The sequence below is a fragment of the Trichechus manatus genome, unplaced genomic scaffold (genome assembly GCF_000243295.1).
Source record: "Trichechus manatus latirostris isolate Lorelei unplaced genomic scaffold, TriManLat1.0 scaffold00086, whole genome shotgun sequence".
Taxonomy (NCBI): Eukaryota; Metazoa; Chordata; class Mammalia; order Sirenia; family Trichechidae; genus Trichechus; species Trichechus manatus.
Window position 1 is genome coordinate 8,789,749 of NW_004444022.1, and position 22,345 is coordinate 8,812,093.

General features: G+C 39.3%; 1 protein-coding gene across 2 annotated transcripts in view; it reads right to left on the reverse strand.

Moving 5' to 3' along the window:
* The window catches only part of SRGAP1 (SLIT-ROBO Rho GTPase activating protein 1), a 331,342-nt gene that overhangs the window by 62,220 nt on the left and 246,777 nt on the right, over window positions 1-22,345 (reverse strand). For both annotated transcript variants that reach the window (XM_004381554.3, XM_023736114.1), the window contains exons 7-9: window positions 10,678-10,899; window positions 8,657-8,758; window positions 2,823-3,020 (exon numbers count right to left, since the gene is read on the reverse strand). In XM_004381554.3, the coding sequence (XP_004381611.1) occupies window positions 2,823-3,020; window positions 8,657-8,758; window positions 10,678-10,899 (522 nt within the window). The remainder of the gene's footprint in view (window positions 1-2,822; window positions 3,021-8,656; window positions 8,759-10,677; window positions 10,900-22,345) is intronic.

The following is a 22,345-nucleotide window of genomic DNA, read 5'->3' on the forward strand; positions in this document are numbered from 1 at the left end:
AAAAGAGTAAAAAGAGAACCTACAGATCAGGAAAAAAATTTTGACAATGGCATATGTGACAAAGGTCCAATCTCTAAAATTTATAGAAAATTTCAACACATCAACAACAAAAAGACAAACAATCCAATTAAAATCGGGGCAAAGGACATAAACAGACACTTCACCAAAGACATTCAGGCGAGTAACACATGAAGAAATGCTCTTGATCATTAGCCATTAAAACCGAAACCTGTTGCCATCGAGTCAATTCCCACTCATAGTGACCCTATTCAAACTCATTGCCATCGAGTTGATTCCGACTCATAGCAACCCTATAGGACAGAGTAGAACTGCCCCTTAGGGTTTCCAAGGAGTGGATTCGAACTGCCAACCTTTGGTTAGCAGCCAAGCTCTTAACCATGACATCACTGGGGCTTCAGCAACTCTATTAGAGAGTTGCAAATCAAAACTACAGTGAGATACTATCTCACCCCATCATTACTGGCACTAATCAAAAAAACAGAAAACAACAAATGCTGGGGAGGTTGTGCAGAGATTAGAACTCTTATACACTGTTGATGGAAATGTAAAATGGTACAACCACTATGGAGAATGGTATGGTGCTTCCTTAAAAAGCTAGAGATAGAAATACCATACAATACAGCAATCCCATTCCTAGGTATATATCTTAGAGAAATAAGGGCCATCACACGAATAGACATATGCACACTCATATTCATTGCAGCAATATTCACAATAGCAAAAGATGGAAACAGTCTAAGCGCCCATCAATGGATGAATAGATAAATAAACTGTGGTACATACACACAATGGAATACTATGCAATGATAAAGAATAATGGCGAATCCACAAAACATTTCACAACATGGATGAATCTGGAGGACATTATGCTGACTGAAATAAGTCAATCACAAAAGGACAAATATTGTATGAGACCACTATTACAAAAAGTCAAGAAAAGGTTTACACACAGAAAGAAACATTCTCTGATGGTTACCAGGGATGGGAGGGGGAGGGAAGGAGGATCAGTAACTCGATAGTTGTTGTTAGCTGCTGTCGAGTCGGTTCTGACTCACAGCAACACAAGAGAATGAAACATTGCCTGGTCCTGCACCATTTTCACAGTCGTTGCTATGTTTGAGCCCATTGTTGCAGCCATTGTATCAATCCATCTCGTTGAGGGCCTTCTTCTTTTTTGGTGACCCTCTACTTTATCAAGCATGATGTATTTCTCCAGGGACTGGTCCCCCCTGATAACATGTCTAAAGTATGTGAGGTGAAGTCTCTCACCATCCTTGCTTCTAAGGAGCTTTCTGGATGTACTTCTTCCAAGGCAGACTTGTTCATTCTTCTGAAAGTCCTGGTATGTTCAATATTCTTTGCCAACACCATAGTAGACATTTGTTAATTTTGGTGAAGTGAAAGGCAATACACAATATGCGAGAAGTCAGCACAACATGACCAAGGCAATGGAAGACACAGAGAGGTATGCAAGAATAAAGGGTAACCATAGTAAATAACCCTGGTGATGCAGTGGTTAAGAGCTTGGCTGCTAACCAAAAGGCTGACAGTTGGAATCCACCAGCTGCTCCTTGGAAACCCTATGGGACAGTTCTACTTTGTCTTATAGGGTCTCTTTGAGTAAGAATTGACTCGACAGCAAGGGTTTTTTTTTTTTTTTTTAAATAGTAAATAGTATAACACATACAATACTGCAACAACAGTAATAACAAAATAATTTACAAATGGATACATAGGTAGATATGTATGCTAAATAGGTGTGTGCATAATAGAGCACATGGGAGCACTATTATGGAAACTTCTTACATATAACCAAACACTTTACAGGAATGAGCTACTGGGGTAGAAGGCTAAGGACCATAGTCTCAGGGGACATCTAGGTCAATTGGCATAACATAGTCCATAAAGATAGTGTTCTACATCCTACTTTGGTGAGTAGCATCTAGGGTCTTAAAACCTTACAAGCAACCATCTAAGATACAATTATTGGTCTCTTTCTGCCTGGAGCAAAGGAGAGAGAAGAAAACCAAAGAGACAAGAAATTAGTTCAAAGGACTAATGGCCACATAAACCACAGCCTCCACTAGCCTGAGGCCAGGAGAACTAGATGGTGCCTGGCTACCACCACCGTCCGCTCTGACCAGGAACACAATACAAGGTCCCAGTTAGAGTGGGAGAAAAATGTAGAACAAAATTCAAATTCGTAAAAAAGACCAGACTTACTGGTCTAATAGAGACAGGAGGAACCCCTGACACTACTGCCCTAAGATACCCCTTCTAACTTGGAACTGAAGCCACTCCTGGAGATCACCTTTCACTGAAATAATAGACAGGCGTATAAAATAAACAATAACACCCACAAGGAATGTGCTCCTTAGAACAATTAACTATACGAGACCAAAAGGGCAACATTCCTTCCAGAAGGCAGGAAGGGGCAGGGAAACTGGACGAATGGAAACAGGGAAACTAGGGTGGATATGGGGAGAGTGCTGACACACTACAGGGATTGCAACCAATGTCACGGAACAATTTGTGTATAAATTATTGAATGAAAAACTTATTTCCTGTGTAAACGTTCACCTAACGCACCACACGATGTTTAAAAAAAAAAAGAAAAAGGTACTAATTCCTAAACCCTATGCCAGACATACTAAGTTAGGAACTCTGGGGGGACAGGGAGTGGACAGGAGTCTATGTTTTAATAAAGAGGCCCAGGTGATTCTGATGCGCCTACAGAAGCAGCATTTGGGACCGCTAGATCTGGGCTCTGTCAAGACTGGTTCAGGAAGCGACAGGCGCACCATGAAGTAGAACTGCTCGGTTTCCTGCTGGTTAGCTCTTCTCTTGGCGATGCTGGGCTTACTCAGGTAGGTTTCAGAGACAGTAGACTTCACGGACTCGGTGGAGCGACTGTGCTGGAAACATTCAGAAACATCATAGTCCTCAATGGTAACCATATCTTGAATTGTCTGCAAGGTGGCTTCGGTTGTTTTTTTAACCTGAGAACAGGATACATTTTCCATATTAGTACATGTTTCATGAATCCCACAAACATTCAGTGAAAGTCTACTCTGCTAGGCAGAGAGGAGGACATAGGCTCTGCCCCTAAAAAGTTCAGTCTATTAGGGGAGACAGACAGGAAGACAACATGCATATCACCAACTATAAGGTAAGGATTTCTTCAAAATTATCATAAGGAAGATGTAACTTTATATTTGGGTCCTTATAAAATTTCACACATCACTGGGTACTCTCTGAATTACTTTTTTGTTTTAAATAACCTTTCAAACTGAAGTATAACTAGTTACACAAAAATGCACAGATCAAAAATGTATAGCTTGATGACTTATCACAATGTGAATACACCTGTGTAAATACCTTATTTAATACAGACTGTTGATTCATTAACATTGAACTCATGGCCAACAACACTGAAAGCTTCCTGAACACACACATTTTCTCTGTAAGGCACCTTACAGACTTCTGCACTTAGCAACATTAGACAGCACTTCAGCTCTATGCTTGGGGGCCACGCTGAACAGCAAAATCACCAACAAAACACGAAAGTGTGAAAAACGTGGCATTAAATACAGTGCACACACACACACAAAAAAACTTGTTTACCACACAGTATAAGAGCTGAAACAAGAAGGTAGACAGTCCCTTGTTTGACCTCAGCTGGAACCGTGCACATCAGGTGACTCAAATTTTTCATCACCCTGCACATATGGACGCATGAGCGCGCAAAACCAGCGAGTACTGGTTTTGGGGTTACAAATAATTTTAGTGAGTAGGGGAAACAACCAGAATGGAAACAATGAGAATGTTGACACATTGTGAAAAAATGTAACCAATGTCAACAATTTGTGTAGAAATTGTTAAATGGGAATCTATTTCACTGTGTAAACTTTCATCAAAAGCACAAGAAAATATTATTAAAAAAAAAACTGTAGTAAGGCGAAGAGCTGTAAATATGGAATCAGTGAATAATGAGGGCTGACTGTATTTTGGTTGGATACTTACATGTCAAATTCCTGTCCTCGCTCTTATTAGTAGAAGATCAGGGGGGCAAGTTCCTTATTTACAGTAAAGTGCTACACAGAGACCAAATCAGTCATAATAGCTATGTTGTTCCCAAATTGCATTTCTTATTTTTCACATTACATAAATTACCTGCTGCGGTCTGTCTCTCACACGAGACAGACCCTAACTGTGCCCAATTCATCTTTCTACTCCCCACACCTAGCACAATATCTGGAATACAAAAGGTGCTCAACCAATATTTACTACTGAACTGACCCACAGGATCAAAACTCCTTAACTTGGCTATGAAGGCCTTTCACATTACGACTTCAGCTTCACCTTCGGCTCCTCCCCAAGGAGAACCTGAGTGATAGCCAAACTGCTCTATTCTCCCAGGGCACCTTGAAATCTATTGAAATGTCTCCCCCTTTCCCTCCCTACCTATGAAAATCTGATTGTCAAAACTCCAATTTAAATCTTATTTTCTCTGGGAACCCCATTCCACTATAGTCGAGTTTTGTTCCATGTTTAACAAATCATAAATCACTACTGTGTTCACAAGAAACATCAGGACAATCCAAGTCATTTGCTTCCCTATAGCTATTTTTTTAAAAACAACCTTCAAAAAGCACGGCCTGCCTCTATCAGTTTGTAAGGACACTGCTTCTCCACATTATGCCCAGAGGGGCATACATTAAGGGTCATAAACTCAAAGGCTACAGAGCCAGGCAGGTAACACAAATAAATGGGGCTAGGTCCCCATAAGTCAGAATCAACTCGAGGGCAACTAACAACAGCAAAATATGATGTAAGAAAATCAGGAGTAGAATAACTATAAAAAAGTAGAATTCAAAAGCTTCAGCTTTTCACTTCATGAAGAAATGCAGGCCCAAGTTTTCCAGACGTTTCAGTTTTTAATGGGCCAAAACTGTGGGAGCCAAACAAAACAAGTCTGTGGGCTGCCAGTTTTGACCTTGTGTATAACAGTATAACACACTATTTTCCTAGAGTTTAGAGAATGTTTTCCAAATAAAACAGCAAGGAGGATATGCATAAAAAAAAAATTGGAAGTCACTAGAAATACAAACTGTTGGCCTAATAGGATAGAGCAAACTGCTTTAGGCGAGTATTTTGTGATGCCTAATCAAAACCCTAAGCTCTAAAACCCTACCTCAAGGAGAGTAATGGCTTTCCTTTGGAAACGCTCACTTGCGGGAGTTTACCTAGCAATTGAAGTCTTAATCACATTGGTGTCAACTTAAATGGGCAAGTTTGAATAAGGGGTGGTTTGGTTCTTCTAGGAAGAATGGAGGCCAGACAGCTGCAGTGGGTTTTAACTAAACTATACTTAGGTAGAAACAGATCACTCTTTCTTAAGAGAAACAAACATACACGTAGCCCAAAACATCCCAGTGGGATAAAAATAAAATAAGGTAGTAAAGTGAATTTTTCTTTCTGCCGTACATTCTCTCCTTTTGGGAACCGCCTGTCTCTAGCAATACAAAGAGTTCTATGAGTGGGCACAATAGCCAGGCTGGCCAACAAGAGAATCCCATTTCCTGGATATAATGGTTGGCCAAGAAGTAGGCATGACTTAAGCCAGGCCAAAGAAGAGTTCTTTTAGAGATAAAGACATGAAAGGGGAGCATGCCTTTCTTTCTGAGATGCTAATCTGTAGGGAACATGTAGTCCTGGATCTACCCCCATTATGGGGGAAAAACAAAAGCCAACCAACATATATGATGACAGCAAAGCGATGACAGATTTCTGGTAACATCATCTGAATACAGATCCATTTTGTCTGAGGATACTGCAAACATTGACCAGTAAGTCGGCTTTAATAAGTTTGACTTGGGTTTCTATCGGGGCTTCGAACTGGTTCTTCTTGGTTCAATCATGGCCAAGTGTAAAAACAGCTTGGGAGCAGTGTCTGACCTCCTCCAACCTCACAAGGGGGAGGAGAACCAAGATCAACAGTGCTGGGCTGTCACGAGGTAGAGGCCAGACAAGCCTCCTATCTCCACATCTTTATTAATTTTTTTTTTTTTTTAATGAGGGTTTAAATTTTTTTATTTTGTTTGTTGTTGTAGTTTAAATGAAGTTTACATCTCAAGTTAGTCTCCCATACAAACATTTATACGTACATTGTTATGTGGCCCTAATTGCTCTCCCCATACTATGTGGCAGCACACTCCTTTCGACCCGATTCCCCATGTCCATTCAACCAGCTCCTAACCCTCTCTGCCTTCCCATCTCACCTCTGGACAGAAGCTGCCCATTTAGTCTCCTGTATCTACATGAGCTAAGAGGCACACCCCTGATGAGTATCACTTTATGTCCCACAGTCCAGTCCAATCCCTGTCTGAAGAGTTGGCCTCAGAAACTCTTTTAGTTCTGGGCTGATAGAGAATCCGGGAGCCATGCTTTCCAGGGTTCCTCCAGTCTCATTCAGACCATTAAGTCTGGTATTCTTACTAGAATTTGAGTTCTGTACCCCACCTTTCTCCTGATCCATCTGGGACTCTCTGTTGTGTTCCCTGTCAGGGCGGTCATTGGTGGTAGCCAGGCACCATCTAGTTCTTCTGGTCTCCGGCTGATGAAGTCTCTGGTTTATGTGACCCTTTCTGTCTCTTGGGCTAATACATTCCTTCAGTCTTTGGTGTTCTTCATTCTCCTTTACTCCAGGTGGTTGGGACCACGCTTCTTTACTAATTCTGACACCAAACGTCACAGTACTCTCTACTTCTCTGCTGGGTTCAACGATTCATTGCAATGGCCACAGAGAACTCACAGACCATACTCACAATTATGGAGTTTATTAGGGAAGTAACAGGTTACAGTTCAGGCTCAGAAACATTCAAGGATACAGTTCTTTCATCAGGATGGCCTCTTTCTAGCCGGGCTCGCAGGCATGCCTCTCCCTAGCCCTAGGCCTCTGCCCAAAGGCACTCAAGCTTTCTCTCTCCATAGGCTGGAAAGCCCACTGTGCTGTGTCCTGCTGCCGGGTCTCTCCTGCCACTGCTTCTCACCATCTTCAGGGTTCCAGCTCGCTATCTGTCTCCTGGTCCCAGGAGCCTCCCAGTGCAGGGATCCCAGGTCCAAAGGACAAGCTGGCTCCTGGCTCTTCTTCCTTGGTGATAGTGGGATTTCCCTCTCTGCTGTGGAACTGGCTCTCTTTTAAGGCAAAACTGACCAATCCCCTTGGTAGACCACAATTACCCTATCACACAGTCCTGCCCAATCACCTGGGTGGGAGTTACAAGACTGTGGCTAGAAAGGCCACACACAAAAGTAATTTATTGCACTGCACTGAGGAAGTGACACCAGAACAGACTCGAATTTTAAAAATTTGGGTGAACTGGAACCATAACCAGAATGGGAACAATTATGGGTTAAAGCCCAGCTAGAATAATAATCGCCCTCTTAGAAAACAAGAGCAGCACACATGTTGCATAGTAACCAAACTTCTTGCCCGTCAGATTTTGCAGAGTCTGAAACAAGAGTGTCCTGCTCAAAGATGGCAGCCGACTGCACCACTTTGAATGTATATCACTCTCCTCAGTCCCGGCAATAATTCAATCTCCCACATCAGGCTCCTGAAAGGGCTTACTACGCCTCTTCTGAGTCTTGCATTTCAGGGCCTCGACCCATAATTTCTCCCATTCTGGTTATGGTTTCAGATCACCCAAATTAAAAAAATTTGTGTCTATTCCAGTTTTGCTTCATCAGCCATGACTGAACCGGTTCGAAGCCCTGGTTTCCATAAACTGCAAATGAGAGCCCTGACTAATAAGGAACATTTGTAGTTCACTGATTTTGTTTTAGGAGAACATGGATCCAATTAATTTCAGAAACAGGCAGCTAAACTGTTTATTGCTTTTGGCTCAAAATATCTTTATGACTCACATGTTATGTTACAGCTGTTTAAACCCCCCAATGTTAGCAAATAAATACCTTTCTATTCTCATTCAAGTACCATTTTAAAATGTAATTTTTATAATAATGATGTCAGCAATGCTATGTTCATTACCAAAAATTAAGAAAATATGGAAAAACAAAGAAAAAAAGTACTAATTTCAAGAGTTAGGATTAAAGTAACATGTCAGGCAAATGTTCCTGTGCAACATCCATTCCATATGATGTATTGTATATTCTAGGACATGTATATTGACTTTGATGATCTGTGGGAACTATTTTCAGTATAAATTACAATTTAAGAATAAAAGGTGTGTTGCTGCAGAAGAAAGGCCTGGCAATTTGCATCCATAAAAATTACAGCCAAAAAAAACCAGATGAGGCAGTTCTACTGTGTAACACATAGGGTTGCCATGAGTCAGAATTGACTCAAGGGCAACGGGTCTGATTTTTTGGGTTTACATGTGTATGTAGTGAATCTCTGGTAAAGTATTAGTCTATTGTATAATACGGAATCTTTGTATTTATCCTCTACAAAGAGTATTTACAGGAACCTTGATTTACTACCTGAAAATGCTTCTGATATAGCATGATGAAGAGATTTCACTAAGCATATTACATATGCCAACATTATGTGAAAATGCCTTCCAACTTCCACTGAAATTCAGATTACTTATGGGGCGGAAAGCATGCTCACCTCTTCGTTCTCGATTTTGAGCGTAGCCAGTCGTGACTGCAGCTGCTGGTACCTGAGCATGAGCTCTGCCTGGACCGGCTGCTGAGCGCTGACCTGACAGACCTGATGGGGAAATCAAAATCTGCAGTTACAACAGGGCGCAATCAAGCCTGCCTCCAGAGGCTCTGTTCTCCTATTTAAATGCCAGATGAATCACGCTGATCCCTTCAAGATTCCAATTACATATTTTCTTTTAACAGCCGCCTTGAAAATTCAGTTTTAAATATGGCCTGCTACGTAAGCGGCAAGAGCAGAATGCAGCTGCTTGGCCTGGATGTGACTGGAGAGAAAGCAGCTGCAGGAAGCATCTCTCTAAGAACAGGACAGTTCCTGGAGACTGAGCTGATGTTAAAGTCACACTTGTGGAAATTCCTTATGAGTCTGTACAAGTCAGAGGGCAGACTGCAAAGGATGATCCAAATGTGACATACAGGTATGTGTAAGGAAGGCAGTAGAGCTCACTGGTTATGGTGTGTGTTTTCTCACCTGTAAGATGGGGACAATGGAATTCCTATACCACAGAGTTTTTGCAGGAATTAGATGCGATAATGTACATAGAGCACTTAGAAAAGTGCTTAGTACTAGTAGAAGAACTAGAAAATGTGAATGATTATTTTTAGTATCTTTCAACCAATATCAATGTTGATATAAATGATTGATTTCCCTTACACTATCAATCAAATCACATGATTTACCATGAACTTGATGAGGGCACTTGTCTTAGGCTTTGGTAGAAATATATTTTGGTTATGATCTCAATTATGGATAAGCTCAAAGTTAGAACACTATATTAACATTGCACCAGAAACAATTTCTTCTCATCTCCCTTATCACGGAAATGCTGTCAGCTGAGAAGAGGTCCTTTTACAGAGTCTCTAAAACACCACAGAGATTACTGCTCGTTGGCAGAACCAGCCATAAAAAAGGGCAAGAGACTCACTTTGTTAAAACAATAATAATAAATAAAAACTATTTATTTTTTAATCATTCCATGTTTAACATACCCAACAACTAAAAAAAATCAAAACATAAAACAACTGTTTGATTTTCGAAAGATGACACTGGATGGGATAAGCTAGTCATCCTGCTTGTCAAAATTCATGTACTACTGGCATAAAGACGGCTTATCATGTCCAATCATGTAATTCACACTATCAAATCAGCAAAAATAGAATTAGATTAGAAATACTGAAGGTAGATATATATATATGTTGCCTATATGTCTTAACACTGGCTAATTTTAAGAGAAAATTATGACATTAATCAGCCATGGCATTGTAATTACATCTCTTTTTTAAAGTTGACTGTCACCACAATAAGCTACAAATGTTTTTATCTATGAGTACTGTTTTGCACAGTTAGACACTAAGCGCTAGATTGCAAACTCCGTTAATCGGCTCTCGTTTTCTCCCTCCACTGACAGGAACATAAACAACTGTAACTCATAATCACCTTAACTAAAAAATAATTTTTGTAAATAGGATAAGAAGCTAAACTTATATTAAGAATCTAGGACTTCATATATCACTTCTAATGCTCATTTTACCAGCTTGGAGCCAACCTGAATCTTAAAAATGATTTGCATTGTTTTGTTTTTCTCTTCATTTTTCCTGCCGTTCACAGTTATTTTTCTGTATAGGGATCATTAAATCAGGATTATAAGGAGGCTTCAGGCAGACTGTATTGGACCAGCAAAATGTTTTGTTTTTTAATTTGAATTTGATGAGTGGAGGTGAGAAACCTGCCCTGGCCAGTTCAGCGCTTACAGCCAGGTCAGTTTACACCTTTATTTGCTTGGCTTCCCCAGGAATTTGAGTGCTTGACCCTTGCTTTAAAAGGTGGTCTTGGAGGATCTTAAGATCCTTTGCAGGGGCAGGAGAGAGGAAACACCTGTGAATTCTTAAGACTGCTGGGTTACAGCAGATGGGGAAAAATATAAGTGAAGAGACAATTTATTAGCTTTAAAATAATCAATGACTTACCTCATCACCCATATGTGACTGAAACTCAAACTTCATTGGTGGGCAGAACGCAGCAGGATACATCTCCATGAATCTCTGCTTATCACTCCGGGGCTCTAAATTGTCAACTGCATTCTCAATAATGTCTAAACCTTCGTGTCTGGAGGTTTCGAGGTTATACTCCGCAGAGAGATATGTCCTTAAGGCTCTGTTCAGACTTGCATGGTAGCCAAGATCACAGCACTTAAAAAAAAAAAAAAAAGATAAAAGAATACCATCCACAAAAATTAACTCAAAATGGAACAAAGACCTAAATGTTAAGGGCTAAAACTATAAAACTCTTAGAAGACTCTTGAATTAGGCAGTGCTTTCTTATACATGACACGAAAATCATAAGCAACAAAGAAAAAAAAATAGATAAACTGGATATCATCAAAACTAAAAACTCTGGTGCTTCTAGGACACCATCAAGAAAGGGAAAGACAAACCACAGATACGAGAAAATTTCTGCATATATTTGATAAGGGACTTGTATCTAGAATATATAAAGAACTATTGCAACTCAATAATAAAAAGACAAATAGCCCAATTAAAAAATGGGCACAGGACTTGAACAGACATGTCTCCAAAGAAGATATACAAATGGTCAACAAGCACACGAGAAAATATTCAACATCATTAGCCACGAGAGAAATGCAAATCAAATCAAAATCACAATGATATTCCACTTCATACCCACTAGGATGACTACCATCAAAAAGACAGATAATCAACAAGTGTTAGCAAGGATATGGAGAAACTGGAACCCTTATATGCTGCTGATGGTAATGCAAAATGGTGCAACCATGTTGGAAAACAGTCTGGTAGTTTCTCAAAACACAGAGTTACCATATGATCCAGTAACTCCATTCCTAGGTATATATCCAAGAGAAACAAGAACATTTGTCTACACAAAAACTTGTACATGAATGTTCATAGCAGCTTTACTCGTAATAGCCAGAAAGTGGAAATAATCCAAATGTCCATCAACTGATGAATGGATAAATAACATGTGATCCATCCATATAATAGGATACTACATACACATACATACTATTCAGCACTAAAAAGAAAGGAACTACTGATACATACTATAAAATGGATGAACCTTCAAAGCATTACGCTAAGTGAAAGAAGCCGGTCAAAAAGGACTACATTTTTATGACTCCATGTATATGAAATGTTGAGAGAGGCAAATCTATGGAGACAGAGAGTAGATTAGTGGTTGCATAGGACTGGGGATGGTGCCAGAGGAATTAGGGGGGCAATGGCTAAGGAGTTTGGGGTTTCATTTTGGGGTGATTAAAATGTTCTAAAACTGATTATGGTGATGGATGCACAACTCTGTGAATATACTAAAAGTCATTAAGTTGTACACTTTAAATGGGTAAATTGTATAGTATGTGAATATCTCAACGAAGTTGTTAAAAAATAAAAGAAGCAAAATCAAACACTGGAAGAAAATAATGAAAAAATAGCATTCAAGTTTTATCCATGCATACAGAAATTGATACACGATTTACTGAAAATCCTTCTAGAAGGCCAATATACTAACTGGAATAATTTAGATTTTCATATTTCATTGAAGACTCAAGAACTGTCTGTACTCTTTCAGAGCTGAGAAGAAAAGGTTTAAATCTGCCAAAACAGTTCAAGATTGCCTTCCCCCCAACCTCTCTTACCCCAGAATAAAATTCTTAAATAAGAAATGATTGCCAAAGTCCTTTCATTAGAGATAGAATTTTATTTCGTATTCCTAGGGCTATAAGGTTGGAGCCCTGGTGGCACAGTGGTTAAGAGCTATGGCTGCTAACCAAAAGGTCAGCAGTTCGAATCCACCAGCCACTCCTTCGAAACCCTATGGGGCAGTTCTACTCTGTCCTATAGGGTCACTATAAGTCGGAACCAACTTGATGGCAGCTGACAACAACAATAACAGGACTATAAGGACTTTAGGATTCTTGAATATTCACTATTTTTAATTTGTACTTATTTTTTCATGTCGTATGGTAAGAGAATACAATTTTTAGAAGACTAAACCCAAACCCAAAGCAAACCTACTGCCCTAGAATCGATTCTGACTCTAGTTTCCAAAGCTGTAAATCTCTACGGAAGCAGATTGCCACATCTTTCTTTTAGAAGACTATAACTCTAGAAATTAGTCAGTTGTAAATTACTAACAGGAAAATTGAAATTTGTACATAAAAGCAATACACATCTCTTAAAGAGGAAATCAGGTCACCCCTATACTGTTCTAATGAAGTTCAATCAATTCAATTTGAGTCAATTCAACTCACTAAATGATTATGTATTAGGTGTCGGGGACTTTGCTAGGCTCTGAGAATATGAAAACTGGAACACGGTAAAATATAATCTCCATCCTCAAGGAATTCAAATATAAGCTATTCATTAGCTTGTTACTAAAATAGTAGTAGAGGGATGTTATCTATTGAATTGTGCCCCCCTAAAAGATGTATTTAAGTCCTAACTCCTGATACCTGTGAACATGGCCTTGCTTGGAAATAGAGTCTTTGATGATGTTATCAGTTAAGATGAGGTCATACTGGAGCACGGTGGGTCCTAACTCAACCTGAGTGGTGTCATTATAAAAGAAGAGAAGAGACACTGAGTGGTGTCATTATAAAAGAAGAGAAGAGACACAGAGGAAGGAAAGCTAAGTGAAGATGCATTTACAAGCCAAGGAACACTTGGGGATACCAGAACTTGGAAAAGACAAGAAAGGATCTTCTGGAAAGACTTAGGAAGGAGTATAGCCTGGTAGACAAGTTGATTTGGACTTTTGGCCTCCAGAACTGTGAGACAAAAAATTTCTGTTCTGATGAGCCATCCAGTTTCTGATATTTTGTTCTGGCAGAACTAGGAAACTAATACGAGGCGGCCCAAAGGAAAGAACCTTTGTTCAAAGATGTATTCACAAGGACATGAGCCATCAGACTGCCTTTCTGAAGGTACACAATCACCGATCTCTTCTTAGATATGCCAGCACATTTAATTCCACGTGAACCTTCTAATTTCAGAATTATTAACTGTGAGATTTTTACATAAAGATATTCTAAAATGTTGCTGTTCAAAGTCAGACCAGCAGCACCAGTATCACCAGGGAGCTTGTTAGAAATGCAGAATCTTGGGCCTCACCTCAGACCTACTGAATCAGAAGCTTAAGTTTAAAAAGATCCACAGGTGATTCACATGCACATTAAAGTTTAAAACACATACTGCTCTAAAACACTCATGAAGTACAAGCAGGGGTCTTGGAACCTGCCCTTTGGGGGCACTATTTCTCCATGTAGGCAAGAGTACTCCCCTTGCTTGATTAAAAAAAAAATAAGAAAATAGCTGCTACATCACAATTACAAGTCTAAGCAAAATACAATTGTGAAATGCAGCAATCAGTCTCATTATTAATATACTGCCAGTGGAATCAGCTTCACTCAAATGTAGAGAATGATCCACTTTTTGGTTAATTTAAAAATTCTAGTCTCAGATGAACAAGTCTCTTTTATTCCTCTTGCTCCTCAAAATCTATAATGGTTTTTTTTTTTTTTTTTTGGTATAGCACTGTTATCCATATATGAGAGACTGAAAAATTATTCTATCGTTCAATAACACCTCATCCTATAAAAACATGGATTTACAGAGGAAATGGCCTCATTTTTTTGGATGCACCAGTGCTTAAAAACACCCCACTGTTCTGAAAGAAGACAGATTCTATTTGATTATAATGGAGCAGATCAGACCAGCTGCTTTATTTTATGAGTATTGATTCCAATGGGACTTAATAAAAAATTGAAATTGGAAGGAAAGAAACAACCCAGAGAAAGGCCTTTTTTTCCCTACTGAAAAAGAGAGTCTCTTTTCAGCTTAAAAAAGAAATGAATAAAGACAGAAGGAAAAAAGGGGGTGGGGTGGGGAGAAAGAAATCCAAACCCAAATACCCAGTTGACCAGGAGCTCTGAAAAATATATGCTAAGTTTTCATTAACTCCAAACTTAAACAGCTCACTTCTCAAATTTCTAAGTGTGGTTTCTTTGGGGAGTAAATGTCAGGATTACAAAAGCACTGGTTGCATGTTTCCACACCCAGTTCAGCCAGGCTGACTTGGTAGGTCTGAACCCAGCGAGAGAACCTTGATTTCACTGAAGTTTTGGTAATAGGTTGGGGAGGAACATGCACATGGCTTAGTAACTGATCCAGAAGCCTCTCCAGGTGACTTGGAGACTTGGAATGCCACTTAGATTTCTGTGATGAACTTTCAAGGAAAGTTTCCTTCTCTGATCATTATGCTCCTTATCAGTGTGTAAGGTCACTTAAAAGTATGATTTTGTTATCTCTGATATGCAACATTTTCTACCTTCTAGGCTTCTCAAGCATCCAGAACTTAAAAAGGAACAAGAAAGCAGGGAAAAAAATTCTTATTCAATTTCTCCTGAGACAGTGAGGCCAGCCACAGAATCATTATTTTTTTCTACACTAGAAGTTGAAATGACACTGGATATGTTAAGAGTCAAGGTATTTCATTAGAAAGGTCCAAAGTAATTCTATGGAGCTTATGAATTATTAATGACATGAAAAGCCAACTTCTGCACAAAGAGCTGAGTTATAACCAAGTGCATTTAGTGATGAAAATACATAAGAAACCAATAAAATATTTCATGAAAACAAAGCAGTGTTGTTCTGATGGATGGAAAAACTCTGAATGGATACATAAAATTATAGATTAAAACTGGAGAAGGAAAGACTTGGAAATAGCAAGTTTTTTTTTAAGTATCCCCACAAGAGCTGCCAAGATAGATTCTATTGCATTAGTCTAAATCATCAGAGTAGCTAATTTCCTTTGGCAAAAGAGTTGCAAATATTATCAAAATACAGATGAAATTTAGGTACTGAAGACTGTGACAAGCACTTCATCTTGTCTCAGGGGCTGAGAGGCTGGCTGAGGTATACATGGTGGGTATACTGATGGGTATAACTGGATCACATTTGTTCAGGGATGTTATGGATTGAAATGTGTCCCCCAAAAATGTGTTGTAAATCCTAGTTCCTATACCTGTGGATGTAAGCCATTTGGCAAAAGGATTTTCTTTGTTACGTTAATGAGGCCATATCAGTTAGGGTATAACATAAAAGAGCAGATTAGGCACAGAAGCAAGCAAGCATGGATGAGGGAAAAACAGATACCACGTGGAGATCTCCAAAGAATGCTGAGAAGAATGTTACAGAAGCTGAGACAAGGATTTTCCCCCAGAGGGGACAGAGACAGACTTCCCCTAGAGCTGGCACCCTGACTTTGGCCTTCTAGCCTCCCAAACTGTGAGAAAATAAACTCCTGCTCATTGAAGCCATCCACTTGTGGTATTTCTGCTACAAAAGCACTAGATAACTAAGATAAGGGGGATAATTTCTTTCTTTTTTGGTGTAAACTCCATGACAAGAGAAGCCCTAGTTGGGTAGAAGCTTAGTTCTAAGACTAGTGTTACCATAATGGAACTAATGGGAAACAAGTCCTAAATACATGTTTCCAGAACAATAAGAGCCAATGTCATTGGCCAGGACAGCACTAGAAGTGTCTGGAGGGTGACCCCAAGCTCCCATGTGACTCCAGAATTAAACAGTTATCGTGAGAATGGAGAAGGGAGGAACTCTTTGGCAGAGGTATTCTATCTTTTCTTCATCACTCCTGCCTCTTTCTGAGGGACTTCCATGATCTTTTGTCTTGTGTCCTATCTCTGGCTTTTAATATGCTTGGCTTTAAGCACTCCAGAGCCATAAATATTGGGTAATGACTCGGCTTCAATCCTTATTCTGAGTGTTTGAAAAATAGCGCAACCCAAGCAAACTGGATAGCAAAAATAAACAGTTTTCACATGACCATGGCTGGCTTTCAAAGAACCAAAAATAGGTAAGTTCAGAGCTTTTACGTAAGATGTCAAATGAAGAAAGCTAATTTCTTTTGAATAACTATTTCTTTGTCCTTCAATATTTTCCTCTCTAACTCTTCAGTATTTTACCTTAGAAACCTCAAACACACACAGGACTGAACCAGATGTCTAAATGTCTACAGAACTTTTTTACACACCTGTTTTCATGTCTGGGTTCCTGACAACCCATATGGAGCTGACAATTTAACTCCTGCTACTCTTTAACAACACAGCCAAACATTTAGCAAGAATTGTTGTCAGTTTTCTCTTGAGCAATGAAAAGGTCAAAATAGTACATCTAAATAGTACATCTACGTGATAGGAATGGATACAAAGAAGGAAACAGGAGAACTGATGTTTCATATGCCTCAGCCAACCAGTAGGCTGAATAATCATTGGTTGCCTAATGTATCTCTTACTCATCTAAACGTGGGCACTCATTTCCTTCGGAGGAACTACAGACTAGATTCATTTTTCCCAGACCAGAATCTCTGTAACCAGCTTGAATCAAATCAGGAGAGAGGAAAGAGAACAAACAAAACAAGCCTAAATAAATACATGTTAGATGGTAAATGCTATGGAGAAAATAAAGGTTCAGAGGAATAGGGGGTACTTTGGGGTGTGTTGCTCTTTTATATAGGGCAGTTGGGGTAGGCCTTCCTTCCTATATTTGAGGTACAACACAAATGAAAAGAGGGCATCGGTCTTGCAAAGAAAAGAGGGAATCAGTCTTGCAAAGCTCTAGAAGTCAAAGTGTTCCAGACAAAAAGAACAGAAAGTGCAAAGGCCCCAGGCAGGAAAAACCTTAGTGGGTTTGGGGTACAGAAAGGTCAATATACCTAAAGCAAGGTGACTAAAGAGACAGTGGCAGGAGGGTGCCAGTTCACACAGGCTCTTGGTGAGTAGTTTGGATTCTATTCTAAGGACAATGGGAGGCCTTTTGGGACCTACGTGTTCTGAGTTATGGTTTTTTAACAAGTTCATTCTGGACACTGGGAAGAGGATGAATTATTGGAAGTATGCGTGGAAGGTGGGAGTCATCTTAGGAAGCTACTGCAATAGAGTAGGCAAGAAAAAAAATATTACAGGTTTTATCGAGGAGACTGACAGCCAAGTAGTGAGAAGCGGCAAGATTTGGGATATTTAGGAAGTAGAGATGTTTCGTTCTGTTGTACAAAGGGTCGCTATGAGTTGGAACCAACTTCACAGCACCTAACAATAACAGAGATGACAGGTGGCTATGTGGGGAGTGAGAGAGTTGGGGTTCTGGCTTGAGCAACTGACTGGGTGGAAAGTGGTGCCATTTATTGAGGTATGAAAATGGATAAGAAGTTGTTATGTGTGTGGAAGATGGTGATGATAAGTGCAAACGGATATAAAAAGTTATGCCATTTTTGGAAATGGACAGTGGTGACAATTTCACAGCATGGTAATTGTCATTAATGTCACTGAATTGTACACTTAAGACAGGATGAAACAGCAAGTATTTTGTGATATATATTTTACCACAACAAGAAAAAAGAAAACAAAAAGGAAGTTGTATTTTGGGCGTCTGGACAGCCTTTTAGACATCTGGTTAGAGATGTCCAGGAGGCAGCTGGATATACAAAATGAAAGCCCAGGAAGATGATCAAGATTGGTGATAAAAATATAGAAATCATCAGATGGTACTGAAGCCAAGACCAAGAGACAGAGAGCCAAGGATCATGCCTTAAGTGACTTTCAACATCCAGAGGTCCATCCAGGAAGAAGCCAGCACTGGAGACAGAAGGTGCAGCCTTTACTGCCGGAGGAAAAGCAGGTGAGAGCAGTTTCCCTTAACTAAGGTCCATGGCATTTCCACTGTAAGTACCTTTAAAAGCCATCTAGTTCAGTTATCCACTCATTTCAGTTTTAAACCCTTTCTGTCACAAAGGGATAAAAATAAAAACATGCCTAATGTTTTCACATGATCACTACAATATCCTAACTCATTTAACATGATCTCTCTATGATCTTCCTAGTAAGATTTCAGGTCTAATGGGGAAAACAGTATTACAATTTGGCAGGTTTTCATGGACAAATCTTAATACCATTATGTTTGGGGAAAAGTCAAACTAATTAAAAAATTTCTGAACTCTGAATAAGTGGCTTTTTAATTAAACACATGTCCCTAGAGGGGAAAAGAATAGGTAAGGCTAAAAGCTTTAGCACAGTGATCATTCAGAAATGATAAAATAAAGATGGCATGTGATATATGATGTAATCTAATTTCAACCTCATTCTGCATTAATGACTAATAAAACACATGATAGATATCTCTACCAAGAAAACTAGCTGGAGTAGGGGATTATTCCATGGCAATATTCCACAATACTAACAAAGATTTATCCTTCAAAGTGACCTACAAACTTACACAGGGAGTAATTGGAGATCATGAAACTGGATAGCATGGATGACAAATGCTTTATTATTATTGGTCAGGTGCTCTGGGACAAAGCACCACTAGTATTTTACTGTTGAGGGCTTTGTTTCTTTCAATGAATTTTGAGGGTGGGTGTGTATGGAACTGGACCGAATGAGGCTACACCACTAGTGATGCAATCCTAAAACCAGTTGTTTTTAAGAAGTTCAGATTTACAGAGCAGTGAATTTGATTATAGGTCGGGGGACCCTAGCATTAACATTTTTACTCTCCCTTAGCTTTTTCCTCTTAGAAAATCATTATTACTTCAAATCTCAGCATTCAATTACAAATATTTGTTGCTTATATGATTTTTTTCTGGTTGTAATACACCAATAACTTATAGACAATAAGTTATAGTCTCTTTTGCACTTAATGTTGGGGATAATAAAGATCACAGCTGAGAAACTTACTACTTACAAAACTACAATTTATTTTCCCCTACAATCTATGTCTTTATCCTTCTGAAGAAGCCTTGGTGGCACAGTGGTTAAGAGCTTAGCTGCTAACCAAAAGGTCAGCAGTTCGAATCCATCAGTTGATCCTAGGAAACCTATTCGGCAGTTCTACTTTGTCCTACAGGGTTCGCTATGAGTTGGAATTGACTTGACAGCAACGGGTATTCTTCCCAAACAGTTAAATTTCCTAAGGCCAACATTTGCAATATATTTCTTACAATTCATGTTCATTCTTTAAAATAAAATAATAAAAATTCTCCTTGTTTGTTGTGAAATTAACTCTGTTCCACTTTGCACCTGATTCGAAACCAAGAGATCAGTTATGTTACAAACTAAAATTTATTTAGAACTTACTTTGGAGACAAAAGTGAAGACCTCTTAAAAACCTTTTGCTTAACTGACACTCTGGATTAACCAATGCTCAGTTCATTGTATAAACAGTGGACAGTAAACTAGGGCCTATGAGCCAAATCTAGCCCTCCACTTCTTTGGGTAAATAATGTTTTATGGGAATACAACTACACCCATTTGTTTACATATTATTTATGGCTGCTTTTGCACTATGATGGCAGAGTTGAGTAACTGCAAGAGACCATATGGCTCACAAAGCCTAAAATATTTACTATCTGGCCCCGTAACTAAAAGATTGCCAACCTCTGCCCTAAAGCATACTGACCAATGCCAAGAGCACTGGCCCATTTCTATGAACAAACACAGATAGTAAGCACTATCTAATATTCCTGGTACACATCTGCTCCATGTATGCCTTGAAGAGTCAACTGCACAATATTTGTGCCAATTAGATTTATTGTGTTATTGTTAGGTGCTGTCCAGTCGATTCCCACTCATAGCGACCCTATGTACAACAGAACAAAACACTGCCTGGTCCTGCGCCATGCCCACAATTGTTATGCTTGAGCCCACTGTTGCAGCCACTGTGTCCAATCCATCTCATTGAGAGTCTGCTTCTTTTTCGCTGACCCTGTACTTTACCAAGCATGATGTCCTTCTCCAGGGACTGATCCTTCCTGATAACAAGTCCGAAGTATGTAAAACGTAGTCTCACCATCCTTGCTTCTAAGGAGCATTCTGGTTGTACTTCTTCCAAGACAGATCTGTTCGTTCTTTTGGCAGTCCATGCTTTATTCAATATTCTTCGCCAACACCACAATTCAAATGCTTCATTCTTCTCTGGTCTTCCTTATTCGTTGTCCAGCCTTCACAAGCATATGAGGCGACTGAAAATACCATGGTTTGGATCAGGTGCACTTTAGTCTTCAAGGTGACATCTTTCCTTTTCAACACTTTAAAGAGGTCTTTTGCAGCAGATTTGCACAATGCCATGTGTCTTTTGATTTCCTGACTGCTGCTTCCATGGGTGTTGATTCTGTATCCAAGTAAAATGAAATCCTTGACAACATCAATCTTTTCTCCATTTATCACAATGTTGCTTACTGGTCCAGTTGTGAGGACTTTTGTCTTCTGTATCTTGAGGTATAATCCATACTGAAGGCTGCAGTCTTCGATCTTCATCAGTAAATGCTTAAAGTGCTTTTCACTTTCAGCAAGCATAAAACACAGGTTGTTAATGAATTTTCCTCCAATCCTGATGCCCCGTTCTTCTTCATATAGTCCAGCTTCTCAGATTATCTGCTCAGCATTACAGACTGAAAAGGTATGGTGTAAGGATACAACCCTGACGCACACATTTCCTGACTTTAAACCACTCACTATCCCCTCGTTCTGTTTGAACAACTGCCTCTTGATCTCTGTACAGGTTTCTCATGAGCACAATTAAGTATTCTGGAATTCCCATTCTTTGCAATGTTATTCATAATTTGTTATGATCCACACAGTCAAATGCCTTTGCATAGTCAATAAAACAAAGGTAAACATCTTTCTGGTATTTTCTGCTTTTAGCCAGGATCCATCTGACATCAGCAATGATATCCCTGGTTCCATGTCCTCTTCTGAATCTGACCTGAATTTCTGGCAGTTCCTTGTCGATATACTGCTGCAGCCACTTTTGAATGATCTTCAGCAAAATTTTACCTGCATGTGATATTAATGATATTTTTTGACAATTTCTGCATTCAGCTGGCTCACCTTTCTTGGGACTAGGCATACATATGGATTTCTTCCAGTCAGTTGGCCAGGTAGCTCTCTTCCAAACTTCTTGGCATAGATAAGTGAGCACTTTCAGTGCTGCATCCATTTGCTGAAACATCTCAATTGATATACTGTCAATTCCTGGAGCCTTGTATTTCACCAATGCCTTCAGTGTAGCTTGGACTTCCTCCTTCAGTACCATCGGTTCCTGATCATATGCTACCTCTTGAAATGATTGAATGTCGACCAATTTTTTTTGGTATGATGACTCCATGTATTCCTTCCATCTTCTTTTGATGCTTCCGGTGTCGTTTAATATTTTCCCAATAGAATCCTTCACTATTGCAACTCGAGGCTTGAATTTTTTCCTCAGTTCTTTCAGCTTGAAAAATGCTGAGCATGGTCTTCCCTTTTGGTTTTCTATCTCCAGCTCTTTGCACATGTCATTAGAATACTTTACTCTGTCTTCTTGAGCTGCCCTTTGAAATCTTCTGCTCAGTTCTTTTACTTCATCATTTCTTCCTTTTGCTTTAGCTACTCGATGTTGAAGAGCAAGTTTCAGAGTCTCTTCTGACATCCATTTTGGTCTTTTCTTTCTTTCCTGTCTTTTTAATGACCTCTTGCTTTCTTCTGAATAAGGAAGAATGAAGAAGAATTGATGCCTTTGAATTGTGGCGTTGGCAAAGAATATTGAATATACC